Genomic DNA, 16,194 nt, shown 5'->3' with positions numbered 1-16,194 from the left:
GGTGTGATGTGCACAACAGCCCCTGTGCAGAGGTGTGATGTGCACAACAGCCCCTGTGCAGAGGTGTGATGTGCAGAACAGCCCCTGTGCAGGGTGTGATGTGCAGATCAGCCCCTGCCAGACATGGCACACGTCTGTTCTTTGTTCTCCGTGTGCCCCCCAGGTACAGCTGCAGCATCAGGAGTTGGTGGCTGTGATGGCTGAGTTTGGAGCTCAGTGTTTAAGGCAGACATTGTTCAGCACTTAATTGGCTCTGGCACTTCTGAGTGTGCTTTCTCTGGTGTCCTCACATCACGTCTGACACAAGCACTGTCCTGCATTTCATGGACCTCATGTGCATGGGATGGTGATCCCATTGGAAGGCTGCAGGTGCAGGTCAGTCTGGAACTCCAGCAAGTGTGTCAGGTAGTTTAGTTGTGTATTTTATGGTAGAAAATAGAATCACAGAATCACCTTATCAGATTAAGTCGCTTTTAATGTCTGAAATGCACTGAAACCCCCTCAGACAAAGCACTCCCTGTATTTAGGAACCAGATTTTCACAGAGCCAAGTAAGGAACAGTTTGACATTATTTCTTGAAAAAGCCAGCAGCTATTGAAAATTGTCTCTTACAGTACCTGCCATTTTCCTTTGTTTGAATTAAGGTTGGTTTGTAATTATTACAAGGGGATAAAAACTGTTCCCAGGCTGGAAGTCAGTATGCCAGGTTACAGCCCAGAGCAGGCTTTTGGCAATAAATTTTATGCAAACCTGAAAAAACAAGTTTACAATGGAAACACTGACTGATTTTGAGCTGTACCAGAACCAGTAAGTTACTGCTTCACTGGGCTGAGCTGACAAGGTGGTCAGACTGGAACACACCTTTGCTGGTGACAGTTGCTGAAGTTTTGGCAGCATGAACTGGGTCTGGCTGAAGGAAATGATTCCTAGAGAGTGGAGGGGAGAGCCCTGGGGCCAGGGATCCCTTGGGAAGGTGCCCATGTTTGGGGGCTCACCCAGGTGTGGCCCTGGGGTTTGGGTGCAGCCAGGTGGTGCAGCAGGTGGGGTCTCTGTGAGGAGCTTGGTCCATTAAATACTAATTTCAGGTGTCAGAATTCCATCTCCTTGCACTGAGAGCTGTTGTTTGTGCAGGATTTGGGGTGTCCATGCTCAGGTTGGGTTTTTTAACAGATCTGTAGTTGCCAGTGCTGTTCTCTTACCCAGAGGACAGATGAGAGATTCCCCAGATACATATTTTAAATGAAAAGTCTAATGATTAATGTGTCAGTCATGGGGTTTGTCCTTGTTTTTTCTCTCAGGAGAAGTTGCTACATTTCCTAAAGTTGTTTCATTGTGAATAATTATTCTGGGTGTGATACTGAGGAAACTGAAAGATGTAAATTTGTAAATAATTTCTAAATCATTTTAGAAGTGGGATGGTTTGTTTTAACAGACCAGCATCTGTTGATACGCACAGTTTGATGCCTTCTGAATTTTATTTTTAAGGTTTCTGTCAGGGCAGTCTGGGTACACTTCAGGGAAATTTTTTAGGTCCAGAAGACCCTCAGTTCCTGTTCTCAAAACCACTGTGTATTTATGTACCTCTGCAGGAATCACATCTGCAGAGCGGGTGGTGTGAACTTGATGGGTGGGTACCTGGTAGAGATGAATGTGGAGGGAAGGAACAAGGACAGAGGATTCTGGAAAACTTGTGATGTCTCTTACAGAGTTTTCTCAACCTAAGTTGGTAAATAATTAATAATACCTGACCACTTCCTTCATCAGGGGGTTGATGTTGTTTGATTACAAAACTTCTGGCTTAAAACCGGCAACTGAACCCCAAGGATTCTGTGAACTGCTCAGCAAACACCAACCAGTTAAGGCTGTGCCCTGGTCCCAGTGTGCCCAGTGAGCTGGGTGAGAGCTCCAGAGCTCAGCTGTGAGCAGGGCACAGCTCTGGGTTGGCCTCAACCTCCCAACACCCTCTGGAAGCCCTCTGTGGCTCCATCCAGCAGCACCACTCCCTGCTGTGCCAGGCAGACGAGAGGGCATTCCTGCCTTGTATTGCCTTTGTGTGCTTATTAAAAAGGAATCAGCAGATCTGCTGAGTGCCTGGGTAATGGGACCCAGATGTGGGCACCACCACTCGCTCTGCTTTACAAATCTGCAGCTTTGGGGATTTCATCAGCGTTGCTTATTATTTACAGAATGTAACTTGAGACAGTAGAACAAATTTTTAGATTAAAAAAATCAAGTGGTGTGGAATGTTTTTAGCTGTGCAGACCAAACAGAGCAGTTTGCCAAGGGGGTGATGGACTAAATCAAAGCAGTTTAGGCTCGAACCAGTGGCACTGGGTTGGAAAGCTGCCGACCTTATCACTGAGATGGGAGTGATCTGTTATCACCAGGATGAATGTTTGAGCATGGAGGGGACAGCAGGCACTGTACTTGTACTCTGAAGTGCTTCTTCCATTTAAAAACAAAAAGCAAACCCTAAAACCAACCACAAACCAACCACAGCTCAGAACTGCCAAACCTTCCAGAAATCCACTGTGGTGCCCAGTACCTTTGTAGTCCTGGTACTTCCTCTCTGACCTGCTTTAAGCCAGGTATTAGAAACCAGTGTTCACAGTTGTTCTAGTTCCTATGGGATTAAAAGGCCCTATTTTATTCCCATTTTTAGGGTAGTCTTGCTTGCAGTGCTTCAGATCCCTCCTCTCAAGGTACCACAGAACACAGAGAAGATGGCACAGGTCAATGTTTATCTGAAGGATGGTTCATGTAAAACCCACTGCACAGTGCTGGGGCTGGTTATCCAACCCTCCTGAAAGCAGGATGGGAAATGTCTCAGCAAAATGTTAGACTGGCCAATAATTAATTAAAACCCACCTTACTCTGCAGACACTCCTTAGACTTGCCAGTAGAAGCTGTGGGTGGCACAGAGAGGTTTAACAGCTGATGGAGGCTCCTTGGATCAGTGATATTTTGCCATTTTCCTGCTTTCAGAAGTTAGGAAGTTGGACAAGCAGCAAGATGTGAATTACACTGGTTGGAATTCTTTAATTTCTTTGGAACTTTGCCTCAACATTTTGCAATTCATGGAGGCAAACACATACTTTGGTTTACTGCTTTGTAAGAGTTTTAATAGGTAAAAACAGGCATGTGTTTGTTCATTTCTGGTGTGGGTTCAGAAAGACAACAGTGCTGTACCTGTACAGGTGAATCCTGCTCATGTCTAAGAAACCCAAGGGGCAGGAGAGGTGTATCTAAGAAGTCTAAGGAGCAGGAGGCAAATGCTCTGTGTGCTGATGCTGGGCAGCCTCAAAAGCAAAGGTGATGGTCTGTGGGACTTTGCTCAGGTCTCTGGATCAGAAAGGCTGGAGGCAGTTCCTCGTGCAGGGTCTTTACAAAGAGTCAGGATAGGAAGCAGAGAGCACTAATCCAAAATGGTGCATTTGGCTGGGAAATCAGTAACAGCAGTAGCCTGGAAGAGGGATGAAATAGCAGGGAGCAGCCCCAGAGTGATGCTGCTGGGAAGGGATGGGGCTCGGCAGCCTGTAACACAATTCTTCAGGGGCAGGGTGTTCCAGGAGCTTGAAGGAATTCAGAGTATTATTTTTTAACAAAATAGTGCTCAGGGAGGAACCAAGCCTGCAGAGCTGTGGCCAATACTGACCTCTGATGTCTGTCAGCCCTCACGTGTGTGCCTTTATTATTGCCATTTTTTAATAGACACTCAGAAAGGTAAAGTGTGTTAAACCCTGCTATGGAGATGGTAATTAATGAGGATTTTTCTTTTGTCTTAGTCTAACTGCACTTTCCTGTTTCCACAACCCTTCAGTTTGCAGTCTGCTGGCACTGTCCATCAGCGTGAGCTCTCTCTAGGTTGATATACTGCTATTTTCTGTAGAGCACTGAGAAGAAACAGTTGAATCAGTAAAGCTCTGCTGATAAATAGATCCCAAATCTGCACACAGTAGATTTAGTTTAGGTTGCTTCTTCTTACTAATTTAGCCACTACCCCTTCATTCTAAAAGAAAACTGCAGACACTTCTTGGAGATGGAGAACCACCCAGTGCTTCCAGAGCAGGTCTTACAGGATCCATATGCTTTGTCTGTGAAGACCTCGGATTTTTGAAGGCTTTGTCACACCTTGTATTTCAAGATGAGCAGAGTTCTGTGTGCTGACAGGTGTCAGTGGGAGGCAAAGGGCTGCCCCAAGTCACCTCCGTGTCTCTCGTGCAGGACGCAGGCGGAGCGGGTGCGGAAGCCGCGGTGCTGCCGGGGGCCCCAGGGGCTCCTGCCCCGCTACCTGGAGAGCCAAGCAGAGGGACAGGAGCAGCTCTTCAAGCTGACAGACAACATCCAGGATGAGTTGTGAGTACTGACTGACACAGCCATTTAAACTGCTCTGTTTGTACTGTCGTGTCTGTGGGGAACAGGGGCTAAAACTGCTTCATGCACGCAGACTCATGTTGGGTTTTGGGTCTCTCACCACGAGAAGGTCATTGAGGGGCTGGAGTGTTCCCAGAGAAGGGAACAGAGCTGGGAGGGATCTGGAGCTGGGGGGAGTCAGCCTGGAGAAAAGGAGGCTCGGGGGGACCTTCTTGCTCTCTGCAACTCCCTGACAGGAGGGGGGAGCCAGGGGGGAGTTGGGCTCTGCTCCCAGGGAACAAGGGACAGGATGAGAGGAAACGGCCTCAAGCTGTGCCAGGGGAGGTTTAGATTGGATATTGGGAAAATTTCTTCATGGGAGATGGTTGTTAAGCACTAGGGCAGTGGTGGAGACCCTATCCCTTAAAAGGGACTTAAAAGAAGTAGATGTGGCACTTGGGGACATGGATTAGTGTGGTCCTGGCAGTGCTGGGGGAACGGTTGGACTTAATGATCTTAGAGGGCTTTTCCAACCTTCATGATTCCATGATTGTACAGGAGAGGTCAGTTTGTTGGATGGGGGTCTGAAGGCAGCATTCATCCCTTACCTGGTCTCCACCACAGTTACTGCTCAGCTGGGTCAGTGGGGAGTGTCAGAGACTGTTCTGGCTCCCATCAGAGTCTGTGCCAAGGCAGAGGGGCAGAACTGCTGATGGTGGAGCTGCAGAGGGAGGTGCCACTTCAGCAGGGTCCCTCGGTGTCCCCAGTGTCCCCAGGCAGGTCTGAAGCCATGGGACACTCAAGTTCTGTGAGGAAGAGTTTGCAATCTGCCACTTGCTTGTGGCCCTGTGAGTTTACACTTGGTTTCTCCTGTTCCCATCCCATTCCAGGCTCTTTGTGCCTGGCTGGCTCTCAGGCAGGGGGAATGGAAAGAGCAATTTGTGACCAACAAAGATCCATAGCAGAGCAGTGGGCTTTGTCATCGAGTCCCACTGTTCATTCACTGTGACTCTTGCCATCAGGAACATCATTCAGCAGGAACACAGTGTTTCTTGTCATGGAAAATAAGTACAAAATTATGCCTCTGACTTTTATCCTAGTATCATAATCAGAAACACATTTAAAGACCTGATTATTTGCATATTTTCCTTCAGAGTTAAATCCATAAAAGGGGGTTTAATACCTTGCTCTACTGTTCTAACTAAATGTTTCCACATTTTTTTCCAGTTAGGCTCGCTGTTTCACTTCTGGAAAATATTGTGTAATTACTTCCTGATGTTGTTAAAAACCCCACAAATTCTCCAGAGATCTGGTTGCTTCTACTTTGTTCTACTGGATCATGTTTCATTTAATTTTTCATTTTATTAATTTGAGATATTTTTAATAGTGTAGATAGGTTTAAAAAATTAAAAAGTTGTATCTTTCAGTAGTATCTGAAAAGATTAAAAATACCTGTTTTGAGAACTAGACACTGAGAAGAAAGTAACAGTTGGCAAGAGCAAAGGGGTAATGATGCATGACTCAAACTCAGAACAAAATGTAGAGCTTGAACTACAAATTAGCTAATGTTTCTGGGCTTCTCCATTAAATCACTGACCTCTGTTTCCATTCCTCACAATATATACATGACACCAGTAAAAGTCTTGTTGGGAAAGCAGATACATCATCTGTTGTTCTTATGGAGCAAACACAACCCTGCAGTCCCACTGCCCAGGTGCTTCCCCTGGGCTCTGGAGGAGCTGCTGGTGCCCAGTTGTTCCCCGTGGATGTCCCCGTGTCCCCCGTGGCACCGTGACCCCGTCGGATCCGGGCTCTCTGGGAAACCCTGGGGTGTTTGATGTGCCTGGCCAGGCTGTTCCTCTGCAGCTGTAGTGCTGCTCCGGGTCTAAATTAAGTTTTCTGTGACACTCCATAAAAAATGTCACTCTCCATCCTATTTAACTAATTTCAAAGGCAGAACCTTCCCCTGAAGTGTTTGAACTCTGGTAGAAAACTGCGGGGCAGCTGCTGGTTTCCGGGCCTCTGTTAATGTTGTCTTTCACCTGGGCTCCTTTGAGCTGAAATTCCCCTTTTTTTCCCAGTTTGTTTTACTTAAAGGAACACAGTTCATTTATCCTATCCTGGAGCTTTGTCCAAGGGTAGAGCTGGCAAAGCTCTAACAGGCCCTTTATAATTAGGCTGGTTGTCAGCACTGAGATGAGGGTGTGGGTTGGAATTATTGGGGGCACCTTTCTCACTGTGAGGGGGGAAAGGCAAGTTCAGTGCAGAACAGTGTCTTTGAGAGGACTGGGAATACAAAATTGCTGGAGCTACCCTTTTATACCACAAAAAGAAACCATGACCTGACCTCTTGCCACATTTTTGGCTACTAACATTCCATTTATAGCTATGGGTTTATTTGGCTACAGCTCAGAGTAGTTTGTGCACAGTGTTACTTAAATGGCAGAACCAGGGCTGGGTTTGGAGATGAGAAGCTTCTCTGCCACCAAAAACACTGAGTAGTGACAAACTCCCTGGGTTTCCAAGGCAGTGGAATGTTCTGCAGGATGTCTGAGGACAGCAGCACTCAGGTTTGGATAAGAAGGGGTTCAGAAGGCAGGGATTGGGAACCTGCCTGACAGCAGGAGAATCCTCCTTTTACAGTGCTTCAACCCTGGGGCTGTTGGCAGAGCTTTATTACTCTATTTAGCACTCCATTATTCTATCCAGTTATTATTTCAAATTCAAGTTGCTGAACTTTTCAGCATTTAAAAACCCCACTAATGAGGCTCATTTCAGTAGTAAATCAGAAGTGGGGGAGAAGCATTTGCATGTGCAACATCCATTGCACTTTTGCATCTCTTATGGTTATTTTTTTACAGCCCAGCCTTTTCAGCCATCATAACTCTCAATATTCCTGACTCACTCTTCTCTCCCTCTTCCTATTCATCACTCAGCCTAATCTCCCTGGGGAAACCTGTTTGCTGCTTAACCTCTCACCCCGTGTTAAACAGCTAATTTCTCTTTTCTGCTACTGATCCCAGCAGCAGGTTCAACTTATTTTGTGTTTGTTTTGAAGGGGGACCAGGGAAGCACAGGAGGGTTACAGTGTGGACAAGGATAATGCTCCCATCATAAATGTCTGCACACCTTTCACGTAGCAGCTCTGGAACTGAAGTTGGTTGCAATTAAGCTTCAGCATTAGGACTTGCAGTGCTTCAGTGCAAGGAAATTACTCTTCCTAAACCTTGTCAAAGGACATTTTTATGTGCCCCTGTAATGCCCAAAGCTGGCTGCCAGGCATTTAGCACTAATATTTGATTTACAGCATGATCTTTTTATAACTAGGTGAGAGGGTCCTTCGTCAGCTCCACTTTTAAACTGCCTAAATTAAACACAGATGAGTTGTACATGTTACACTGCTACATCTTCTGACACACTCCTGGAGGTCACTCAAAACAGGTGAAGACGTGGGTTAGTTTGCTGCTTTTAGCTCCAAGCTAATAATTTTTGGTTTTTTTCTTTGTTGCAGCTTCATAGCAGTGGAGAACATCGACAGCTACTGTGTGCTGATCTCCTCCAAGGCCGTGTACTTCCTCAAGAGCGGGGACTACACGGACCGCGATGCCATCTTCCTGGAGGTCAGGTATGATGACCTGTACCACTGCCTGGTGTCCAAGGACCATGGGAATGTCTACATCCAGCTCACCAAGAAGGCTGTGAACACGAGCAGCGGGGTGGCCATGCCAGGCCCTTCCCAGCAGAGACCCATGGTGAGCTCCTGGCACCTCCTTCCCCTCGTGTGCCCCGAGGGTTTGCTCTGTCAGCACTGGAACAGCTGTGCTGAGGGTTCAGTGAGTGTGGAGTTTAAAGAATCAGAATATCCTGAGCTGGAAGGGACCCACCAGGATCATCCAATCCAACTCCTGGCCCTGCCCTGGACACCCCAACAATCCCACCCTGTCCCTGAGAGCGTTGTCCAAACAATCCTTGAGCTCTGGCACCACTGCCCTGGGGAGCCTGTTCAGTGCCCAGCCACCCTCTGGGAGAAAAACCTTCTCCTAATATCCAACTTCAGGCACTCCCTAAACTCCTGAGAAAGCTAAAGAAAGGCAAACCCTATAATATTCCTTCAGGCAGAAAAGTAACAGGAAGAAACGTGTTTACCTATGAAAGACTTTTAACTTTACCCCATAAATGGAACTTGGGTACTTTGCTGGCTTTTTACTCATCTCCTACTTGTAGTGGTTTTTTGCTGTGAGGTCTCTAAAACTGGAAACAGTGTTTATGTCAAGCATATAAAAGTTAATCAAGGCTTTCTCTTCTAAAGCCCATTACAGGGCTTTTTGTGCCATTACAGTAGTTGCTCAGGGGCTGTTTTACAGGCCCAGTTACAAGCTCACCCCTGACCCAAGGCAGTTTACATTCCAAACAGAGCAGCCAGATAAAAGGTAGGAGGGGAAGCAAAGGAAACAACCTCAGATATGTAAGATGTTCTGCTCTCACCCTTGAGTACCTGTCTGTGTGCACCTGGTGCTCCACTTGCTGCTTCTTCCTCAGCCTCAGCACTGAGCAGGGATCTCCACTGACACCTTTCTGTTCCTCACTTCAAACCTAAAATCTCTTCTGCTTTAGCTGACGGCAGGAAACGAAAATCCCCTTTCTTTCTGCAGGTGAAAGTGAAATCAGAAGCCCTGGCAGTAAAGCTGTCTCAAGAAATCAACTATGCAAAGAGCCTTTACTACGAGCAGCAGCTGATGCTGAGACTCAGTGAAAATCAAGAACAACTCGAGCTGGACTCTTGAAAACCCACTTCCTCACTGCCAGAGTGACCTGCAAGCACCAGGCTGGAGCCAGAACTGAGAAGGCAAAAAATATAATTTTAGTATTTAGTGAAAACAGGAGAGGTGACTTTTCTTTTTCAAGCACTAGGTGTGTAACAGAGGTGTAGCTGACACAGCTTTGGGTCTGGGAGAAGCCCTGTATTTTGCTAACATGTATATATGTACAAGTGTCCATGTAAATACGAGCGGGCAGGCGGGTGTTGGTATAAATACAAGTCTGTTTACTGTGTAAAGAAATTAAAGGAGCTCTACTGAGTCGTACTGCACTACCTGACACGAGCCCTCCTCTCTCTCTGTCTTTTTTTCCCTTGAGAAAACTGCTGTTCAAAGTGCAGGAAAGTAGATAAACATTGAAAACATAAAATTAAGAGTTAATTTCAGCTATTGGAGCACAGGTGGCCTGTGGTTTGGAGCTTTAACACTGTGAGAGGGGTGAATTGGTTGGGGTAGTTTAATGGGATTTTTGTTGGGTTTTTTCTCCTAACTCACTAGTACAGGTGAGTGCACAGAGACCTGGTGTTCCACTGAAATGTCAGCCTCTTTTTTTTTAAACAAAAATTGCATTTTGGTGAATATTACAGTGAGGACTCACTAATTCAGTTTTGCATTCACAGTGTGCACCCCAAGGCTCCTTCTTCTGACTTGTTTCTAAAACAGTTGAAGGGAGGAGCCTTGGAAATGGAATCTCTAAGTTCAGGTTTTCCCCTCTCTCAGATGCAGGGAGGGTTTAGAGCTGGGGGAAGTGGTGCCTGGAAGGGGGGGGAGAGGAAATCACCAGCTTGTTTGACTTCAGAACAACATCTTCAAAAGTAAAGTTTTAAAATAATAAAAATAACATGTTTTTTCCAACGTTGTACATCCAATCAATATTTGTCTCATTAACCGTAACCACACTGAAGATGAGGAATGAGTGTCCTTAAACACCTTAAACCCCCAGGAACTGGAACCCTCAGTGTCACTCCCTGGAGGTGCCAGGTTTTGGGGTGAAGCTACAACTTCCCTGTAATGCTGAGTAACCTAAATTTTAAGGTAAACCTTTAGTTATTTGGTAAACCTTTGAGTTGCAGCTTTAAAAGATTAACTTGAAAGTAAAGTCCTTTCATAAAGGCACATGGGAGTATTTTAGTACTGAAGGTTAGAAGGAAACCAGTTGTGACCTCGTGTAAAATACCTGCCTGCTGGAGGTGGGGAAGGAAAACAAGGAGCAGTTCTGTGCTGTGCTGAGCATTTACAGGGATGGGTTGAATACTTGGGGTCTGTAACCATTTTATGCAGAGATGATGTGCAAACAGCAGAGCAGTGGTTGAACAGTCACCCTTGGAGTGCCCTGAACTCAGGGAGCCACAGTGGACAATGGATCTCATTTGAGTAAAAAACCCTGTTCCAAGTGTAACAAAGAGTAGATGAAATAACAGCTCAGCAGGGGCAGGAAGGAAGAACCATCTCTGAGTGGGAAAGAGGTGCCTCACACACAACATGGAAGGGACACATGTGACATGTGGGTGGTGGCAGCTCCTCTCTTCATCTTCCTTTTCCGCTACTCCCCTTCCCTTTCCTGTCTTCCCCAGTCCTCTCCTCCCCTTCATTTTCCTGTCACATCCATTTCTTTCCCTTTCCTGTCCTCCCCTTCCTTTTCCCATCCTTTCCTATCTTTCCTGCCCTTTGTTGTCCTTCCCTCCCTTTTCCTGTCCTCCCCTTTATTCCCCCTTCCTCCACTTTATTATCCTCTCCTTCCCTTCCCTCTCCTCCTGTCCTCTCTCCCTGGCACACCGTGGTCAATCCCGTGCTCCTGCCAAGGTGCACAAATCCAGGGAACATGTCACCACTGTCCCTGCTGGAACCTCCCCTGCCCCTCCCCAGTGCCTGACTGTGCAATCAGGTCTGATTCCCCTGGCCAGAGATAACTGACCTGTGCACTTGCTGCCTCTGCAGGAAGGGAATGTCCTCACTTCCTAAAGTCACAGAAGAAACTGGAAAAAAGGAAACTCAGTGACTTTTAAACACTTTGCACAAGCCAGGGGTGAAGTTCTCCATGTCTCTCTGCATCTCACTGTGGGCTGTTCCCAGTGAAATACCCCTTCCATGGCCATCATTCCTGGATCATGGACAGTTCTGGTTCCAGCAGGGCCTCCATGGTGAGGTGTTCCTGCACGGAGAGGAGCACGGGGCAAATGTGAACATCCTCCTCCTCTGCTCCTGAACAGATTCCCAGTAAATCACTGTGATGATACATCCCAGCAGCTCCAGTCCCCAGGGCTGTTTTCCAGAGCAGTGCAGTGCTTACATTTTTGTGGGGAGAAGCTTAAGTGGCTAAATGGGCCACATCTCAAACCCAAGAAACAGTCATACATTTCCCAGTGACAAGGACCTTTGGATCTATTTGCTCATTCCTTGGACTTGCAGGATGCTTTAACATTTATCTATTTTCAGTAAAATACCTGAAGGTCTTAGCCCAACTATATATATATTTTTTTTTTTACTTCTTTTTCTCTCTAAAACACAGCTTAGTACCAACCTGCTTCCTACACAGCAGAGCCCACTCAGCTGACAACTCCTCCAGGCCCTTGCTCTGTTTTTTCTCCTCAGAGGAACCTGCCTCAATCTGCTGGTCACAATGATTTCACCTGTGGTACTTGGCTCTGAAAAAGCAGGTTTCAGTGACACTCTTCAGCTTACAGGCTGCTGCACAGATATTTGGAAAAAAAAAAAAGGCAAACTTAAAACACATTGCAATTAAGTCAACAGTTGCTCAAAGTCCACTTACACAACTTTTGTTCTAACAAAGAATAACAGTGCATGTCTATGCTTCTATACTACTTTTTTAATATATAGACACACACCAAATATACATTTAAAGTTCTCTTGAAAAGCAAAGGCTGTATTCCAAACTCCTCTGTTCCTAAAGGCAGAGTTGTTACAAAGAAGGAACATATTTTTCTGGGGAAAAAAAAAAAAATAATGTGCCCAGAGCTTCAGACTCCAGTACTGCTGTAGCATTCCAGCTGACAGCACACTCTGACTCCACATTATGATCCTTAATTTTATCAAATGTAGGGCTGGGACAAACCACTCCCCACTCCTGTCACTGGTTTGACTTTCTTGCAGCCCATTTCTTACAGCTACTGGTCTGACAGCTTTGAAAAAGGGCTCAGGGCAGCACAAACCCACCTGCCTGAGAAGACATTAAGAGGACACCAAGCAGTTTGACTGAACCAAAGCTTTTCATGGTTCTCCAGCAGCAGATTTTCTGGACTGGGAGAACGTGAGGCAATCCCAGCACCAGGTGGGCACTGGGGCCAGCCCTGCATGTGCCTCACAGGCAGGAGAGGGCAGAATCCTACAAGGATTCCTGCCAGAAAGAAAAGGTTACTGATTAACCAGTGACAAACACTGGGGAAAAAATAGTCAGGGGTTTTTTTTGGGTTTTTTTTGGTGTTTTGCTCAGTAGAACCACAGCACATCCTGGGCCAGAAATACAAATATCTGAGAGCAAACTGCAGCTCCATGGGAGCAGCAGCTGCTCTGCTCAGAGCCTGGGGGCACTTGTGCTGCCTCAGAGCATCAGGCTGCAGTGTCACACGGGCTCTGTTGGTTGTGGTTTGGGTTTATTTTTGTTTTATTCCCTGCATTTGACATTCCAGCGCCTGCCCCTGGGCCCAGCACAACGTGTTCTCCTGGTGGGTAAAAACAACCTTGTACCTCCGGCCTGCTCTGGGCTGACTCAAAAGCACTGAAAGGCCACGAGAGAAGTAAACAGCTTCCATGTGCATTTACATTTTGGATAAATGGCCGGGTCACCCAAAGGACAAGGGCTGCTACGGGAGCTGCAGAACAATGGTTTCTGAAAATGCCAGCAAAAAAAAAAAAAAGTCCCCTGCACGCTGCAGCTGGAGAGGAATTGTAACAAATAAAAGAGAAATCCATCATACCAGCCATCCCTCAGCCCTCCAGACACCGCAAAAGCAAACATTTTCTCTGCCCTGGGAGGGTGACTCACCATTCCTGAGCTCTGCTGCTCCAAGGCCCTTGGCAAACAACCCACAACCAGCAGAACAAACCACCGGGTATCAAAATAATGATGTAGCAAAAAACATGTGTCTGAGCGGAGGTTTGGAGGGAGGAAAAAAATCAAATAACTCTTTAAAATGACCCACCATTCACAGGCCCAGACTCTCCCCCAGCCTGCTCTTGGGGAGGTCAGACCCCTGACACAGCAGCTCCAGTACCAGGAGCACCACCAGGGATGTTCCCCCTCTGCCAAGGTGCAATTCTAGGCCCTTCCATTCATCCTTTTTTCAGGATTTGTATGAGGAAACAGTATTGGAGATAAACATCCCAGAAACGTGACATTCTATTCATAACTACCTTCTGTGCCAGGACACATCTGTATTTGTGGTGTAACAGCACTTGCACTAAGAGGCTTCAAAGGATTATAGAGACAGCACAAACTCATTCCATTCTCTCAGTGGTCACTCTGATCTTGCAGCACGACACCAGTTACTACTTGTACATTTTGCTCCACTGACACTAATCCCAACTGCTCATCCTGCCCTTAAAAAATATATATATATTTTAAACCAAACCAGTATCCACCTGGAGAAACTCTCTGCTACTGATAAAACCTTGAGAGCAAAAATAAACAGCTGCCAAGGTCATAATCACACTGAGATCACAGCAGAGCTGACATTTATAAGCAGGTTTAAGAGGCAACTCCCCCACTTTGAGCTTCCCGATTTCAAACACTAAAAATCCACATTGCACAAACAGCTTCACTCACCTTTCTTTCTTTTCATAGACACCTTTCTGCCCTCTCCTTTGAGCACACACCAGAGGAATCTACGTGCACAAGAACATGTATTTGTGCACCACCCAGAACACATCCCAGGCCACACAGGAACTCCCACAGCAGTGTCAGGTGCACTCAGAGTCTCAGAGACAAGCACCCATTGCCAAGGCAGAGCTCCCAGGCCTGTTTGAGTGCCAGCCATCAGTGACAGGCACCTCAGCACTGCTCACGAGCCTCAGCCTGAGCTCTACATTCACCCTGGGATCATCCTGTTCCTGCAGGATCGATTTGCTGCAGGTTCCCATGGAATTCTGAAATAACCCCCACACCGCACAAGAATCAGAAACCTTGCACACTGTGCCAGTGCCTCACCACCCTCATTGTGAAGTATTTCTTCCTTATATCTGGTCTAAGACTTCTCTCTCTTACTTTGAAACCATTGTGGCTTCTCCTGCTGCAACAGGCCCTGCTAAAACACACAGACAACCCACTGATGCTCTCGGGGGGTACCTGCACTGCTGTGGGGAGAGAGCAGGTTTCACTGCATCTTTCACGCACAAATATTGAACCGTGAGCCACTTCTGACAGAAGACACAGCCCTGACTGATGATGGACACAATCCCAGAGCCTGTGTATCCACAGAAAGCACATCCACACCTTTTCCAGGGTGTGCTCAGCAATGATCCCTCCCATCCACACCTTTTCCAGGTTGTGCTCAGCAATGATCCCTCCCATCCACACCTTTTCCAGGCTGTGCTCAGCAATGATCCCTCACATCCACACCTTTTCCAGGCTGTGCTCAGCAATGACCCTTCCCGTTCCCTGCTCTGCCCAGCCAGCAGGAAGGAACAGGTTCCCACCACAAGCAAGACACCGAGCGAGCCTCCTGCGCTCGGACCCGAGCAGGGAGGAGGCATTTCTGGAGGGCTGGCTCCTGTTCAGCGGGAAAATGTTTCCCTTGGCTTGCCGGAGTCGCCGGGACCGCGCGCGGTGCGGGGCCGGAGGAGCCAGATTTCCATCCCCCCTCCCATTACTCTTTTTGATTGGCACTTTAATGAGGGCGCCGGGGGTCGACCCCCTGCCAGGGGGCCGGTTCATGCCCCGTTTATCTCACAGTCCATGTAAGACTAAAATAACACGCCAGGCTGAGTTTCACTGGCTTGTGATCCCACAGCCCACCGTGATGGATTGAGTGACTGCAGCAAGTTGGCAGCTAAAGTGTGTTGTAACAGTATCTTTCTGTCAGCGCAACACAATGGATTTGCTGATTCCTGGGCTTTTCCCAGTGTTCACCGTTACCATCGGGCCTCCAAACTTCATTTTCCAGGGGGCTGCGAAGTGATAATAAATAACACACCGAAGGTTACGCCGAGCTGTCCTTCCCCTCGGCTGCTGGCACAGGAGGGGCTCGGTGGCAGCTTCGCTGCACACACAGAACAGCCACAAATCCACTTGCTCTGCCAGGAAGGAGGGAAGGGGCAGCTCTTCTGCTCTTCTGTAGGGAGCTCGTTCTGCTGGGCCAACACCAGACTTTTCACCGGGAGAACAATCCAGCACGTTGCTACGTAAAGCAGTTCCTTCCACAAGAACTGTTGGGTGATTTGGGGCTGAACTTCGCAGGCTGCAGAGTCAGGACTAAGAAGCCACAGTCCTTGTCATCATCTTACTTGTTTGCACGGTTTAGAACCACCAGAATAATCCATAAGTGCACTAGAATATCCAGGAATCCTGTGCAAGGTATGGATTACGCTTTAGATCCCTTTATTTAATACTATAAAATATCCTCATATTTCCTCTATAGGAAAATCTCAAACAAGAGGGATTTTTTCCCCTTAAAAGCCTGGAGTCTTAGGAAATGGACTGAATTTTTATAAGTCCAAAGAGGTCCTCTACTGACACCTTATCTCTGTGCTCTGTTTCCTCAACATCCTTTCATTCTCCTTGCCACTGCCTGCAAAACAAACAACTTCCCTCAAATACCGGGGAGAACATTCTTATTTTCAGTTGTTGCCACCCCAGCCCCTCCCAGCACGGGTGAACAAATGAGCTCCACAACACTTCCTGTATAGGGATTTTTGACAGCACGAATTTCAAACTAACGACTCTCCCATCCCCCAAAGTCAGATCAAGAACCCACCCTGGGGCTAAGGAATAGGAAGGGTGAAGCTGTTTTCCTTGCTTAGAGGAGAACAACTCTGTAGATCCATGCCTGCAGTTTCTTTTAGGCCTTGC

At 47.0% G+C, this 16,194-nt stretch overlaps 1 protein-coding gene and 1 long non-coding RNA gene across 7 annotated transcripts in view; one reads left to right on the top strand and one right to left on the bottom strand.

The window, feature by feature from the left end:
• The window catches only part of VPS13D (vacuolar protein sorting 13 homolog D), a 93,072-nt gene extending 83,617 nt beyond the window's left edge, over positions 1-9,455 (top strand). For all 6 annotated transcript variants that reach the window (XM_027703042.1, XM_027703040.1, XM_027703039.1 and 3 more), the window contains 3 exons: positions 4,225-4,356; positions 7,865-8,105; positions 9,006-9,455. In XM_027703042.1, the coding sequence (XP_027558843.1) occupies positions 4,225-4,356; positions 7,865-8,105; positions 9,006-9,137 (505 nt within the window). In that variant the 3' untranslated portion in view covers positions 9,138-9,455. The remainder of the gene's footprint in view (positions 1-4,224; positions 4,357-7,864; positions 8,106-9,005) is intronic.
• A 1,633-nt stretch (positions 9,456-11,088) lies between these two features.
• LOC113977160 lies at positions 11,089-13,735 on the bottom strand. Its single transcript, XR_003537275.1, has 3 exons — positions 13,174-13,735; positions 11,692-11,858; positions 11,089-11,322 (listed from the first exon to the last, which is right to left on the bottom strand). It is a non-coding gene; the product is annotated as an uncharacterized LOC113977160 (long non-coding RNA).
• Positions 13,736-16,194: the final 2,459 nt, after the last annotated feature.

This window comes from Neopelma chrysocephalum, unplaced genomic scaffold, assembly GCF_003984885.1.
Source record: "Neopelma chrysocephalum unplaced genomic scaffold, ASM398488v2 Primary Assembly neopelma1_200, whole genome shotgun sequence".
NCBI classification, from domain to species: Eukaryota; Metazoa; Chordata; class Aves; order Passeriformes; family Pipridae; genus Neopelma; species Neopelma chrysocephalum.
Note: the sequence above shows the minus strand (reverse complement) of the source record. Positions and strands in the feature narration are given on the sequence as shown.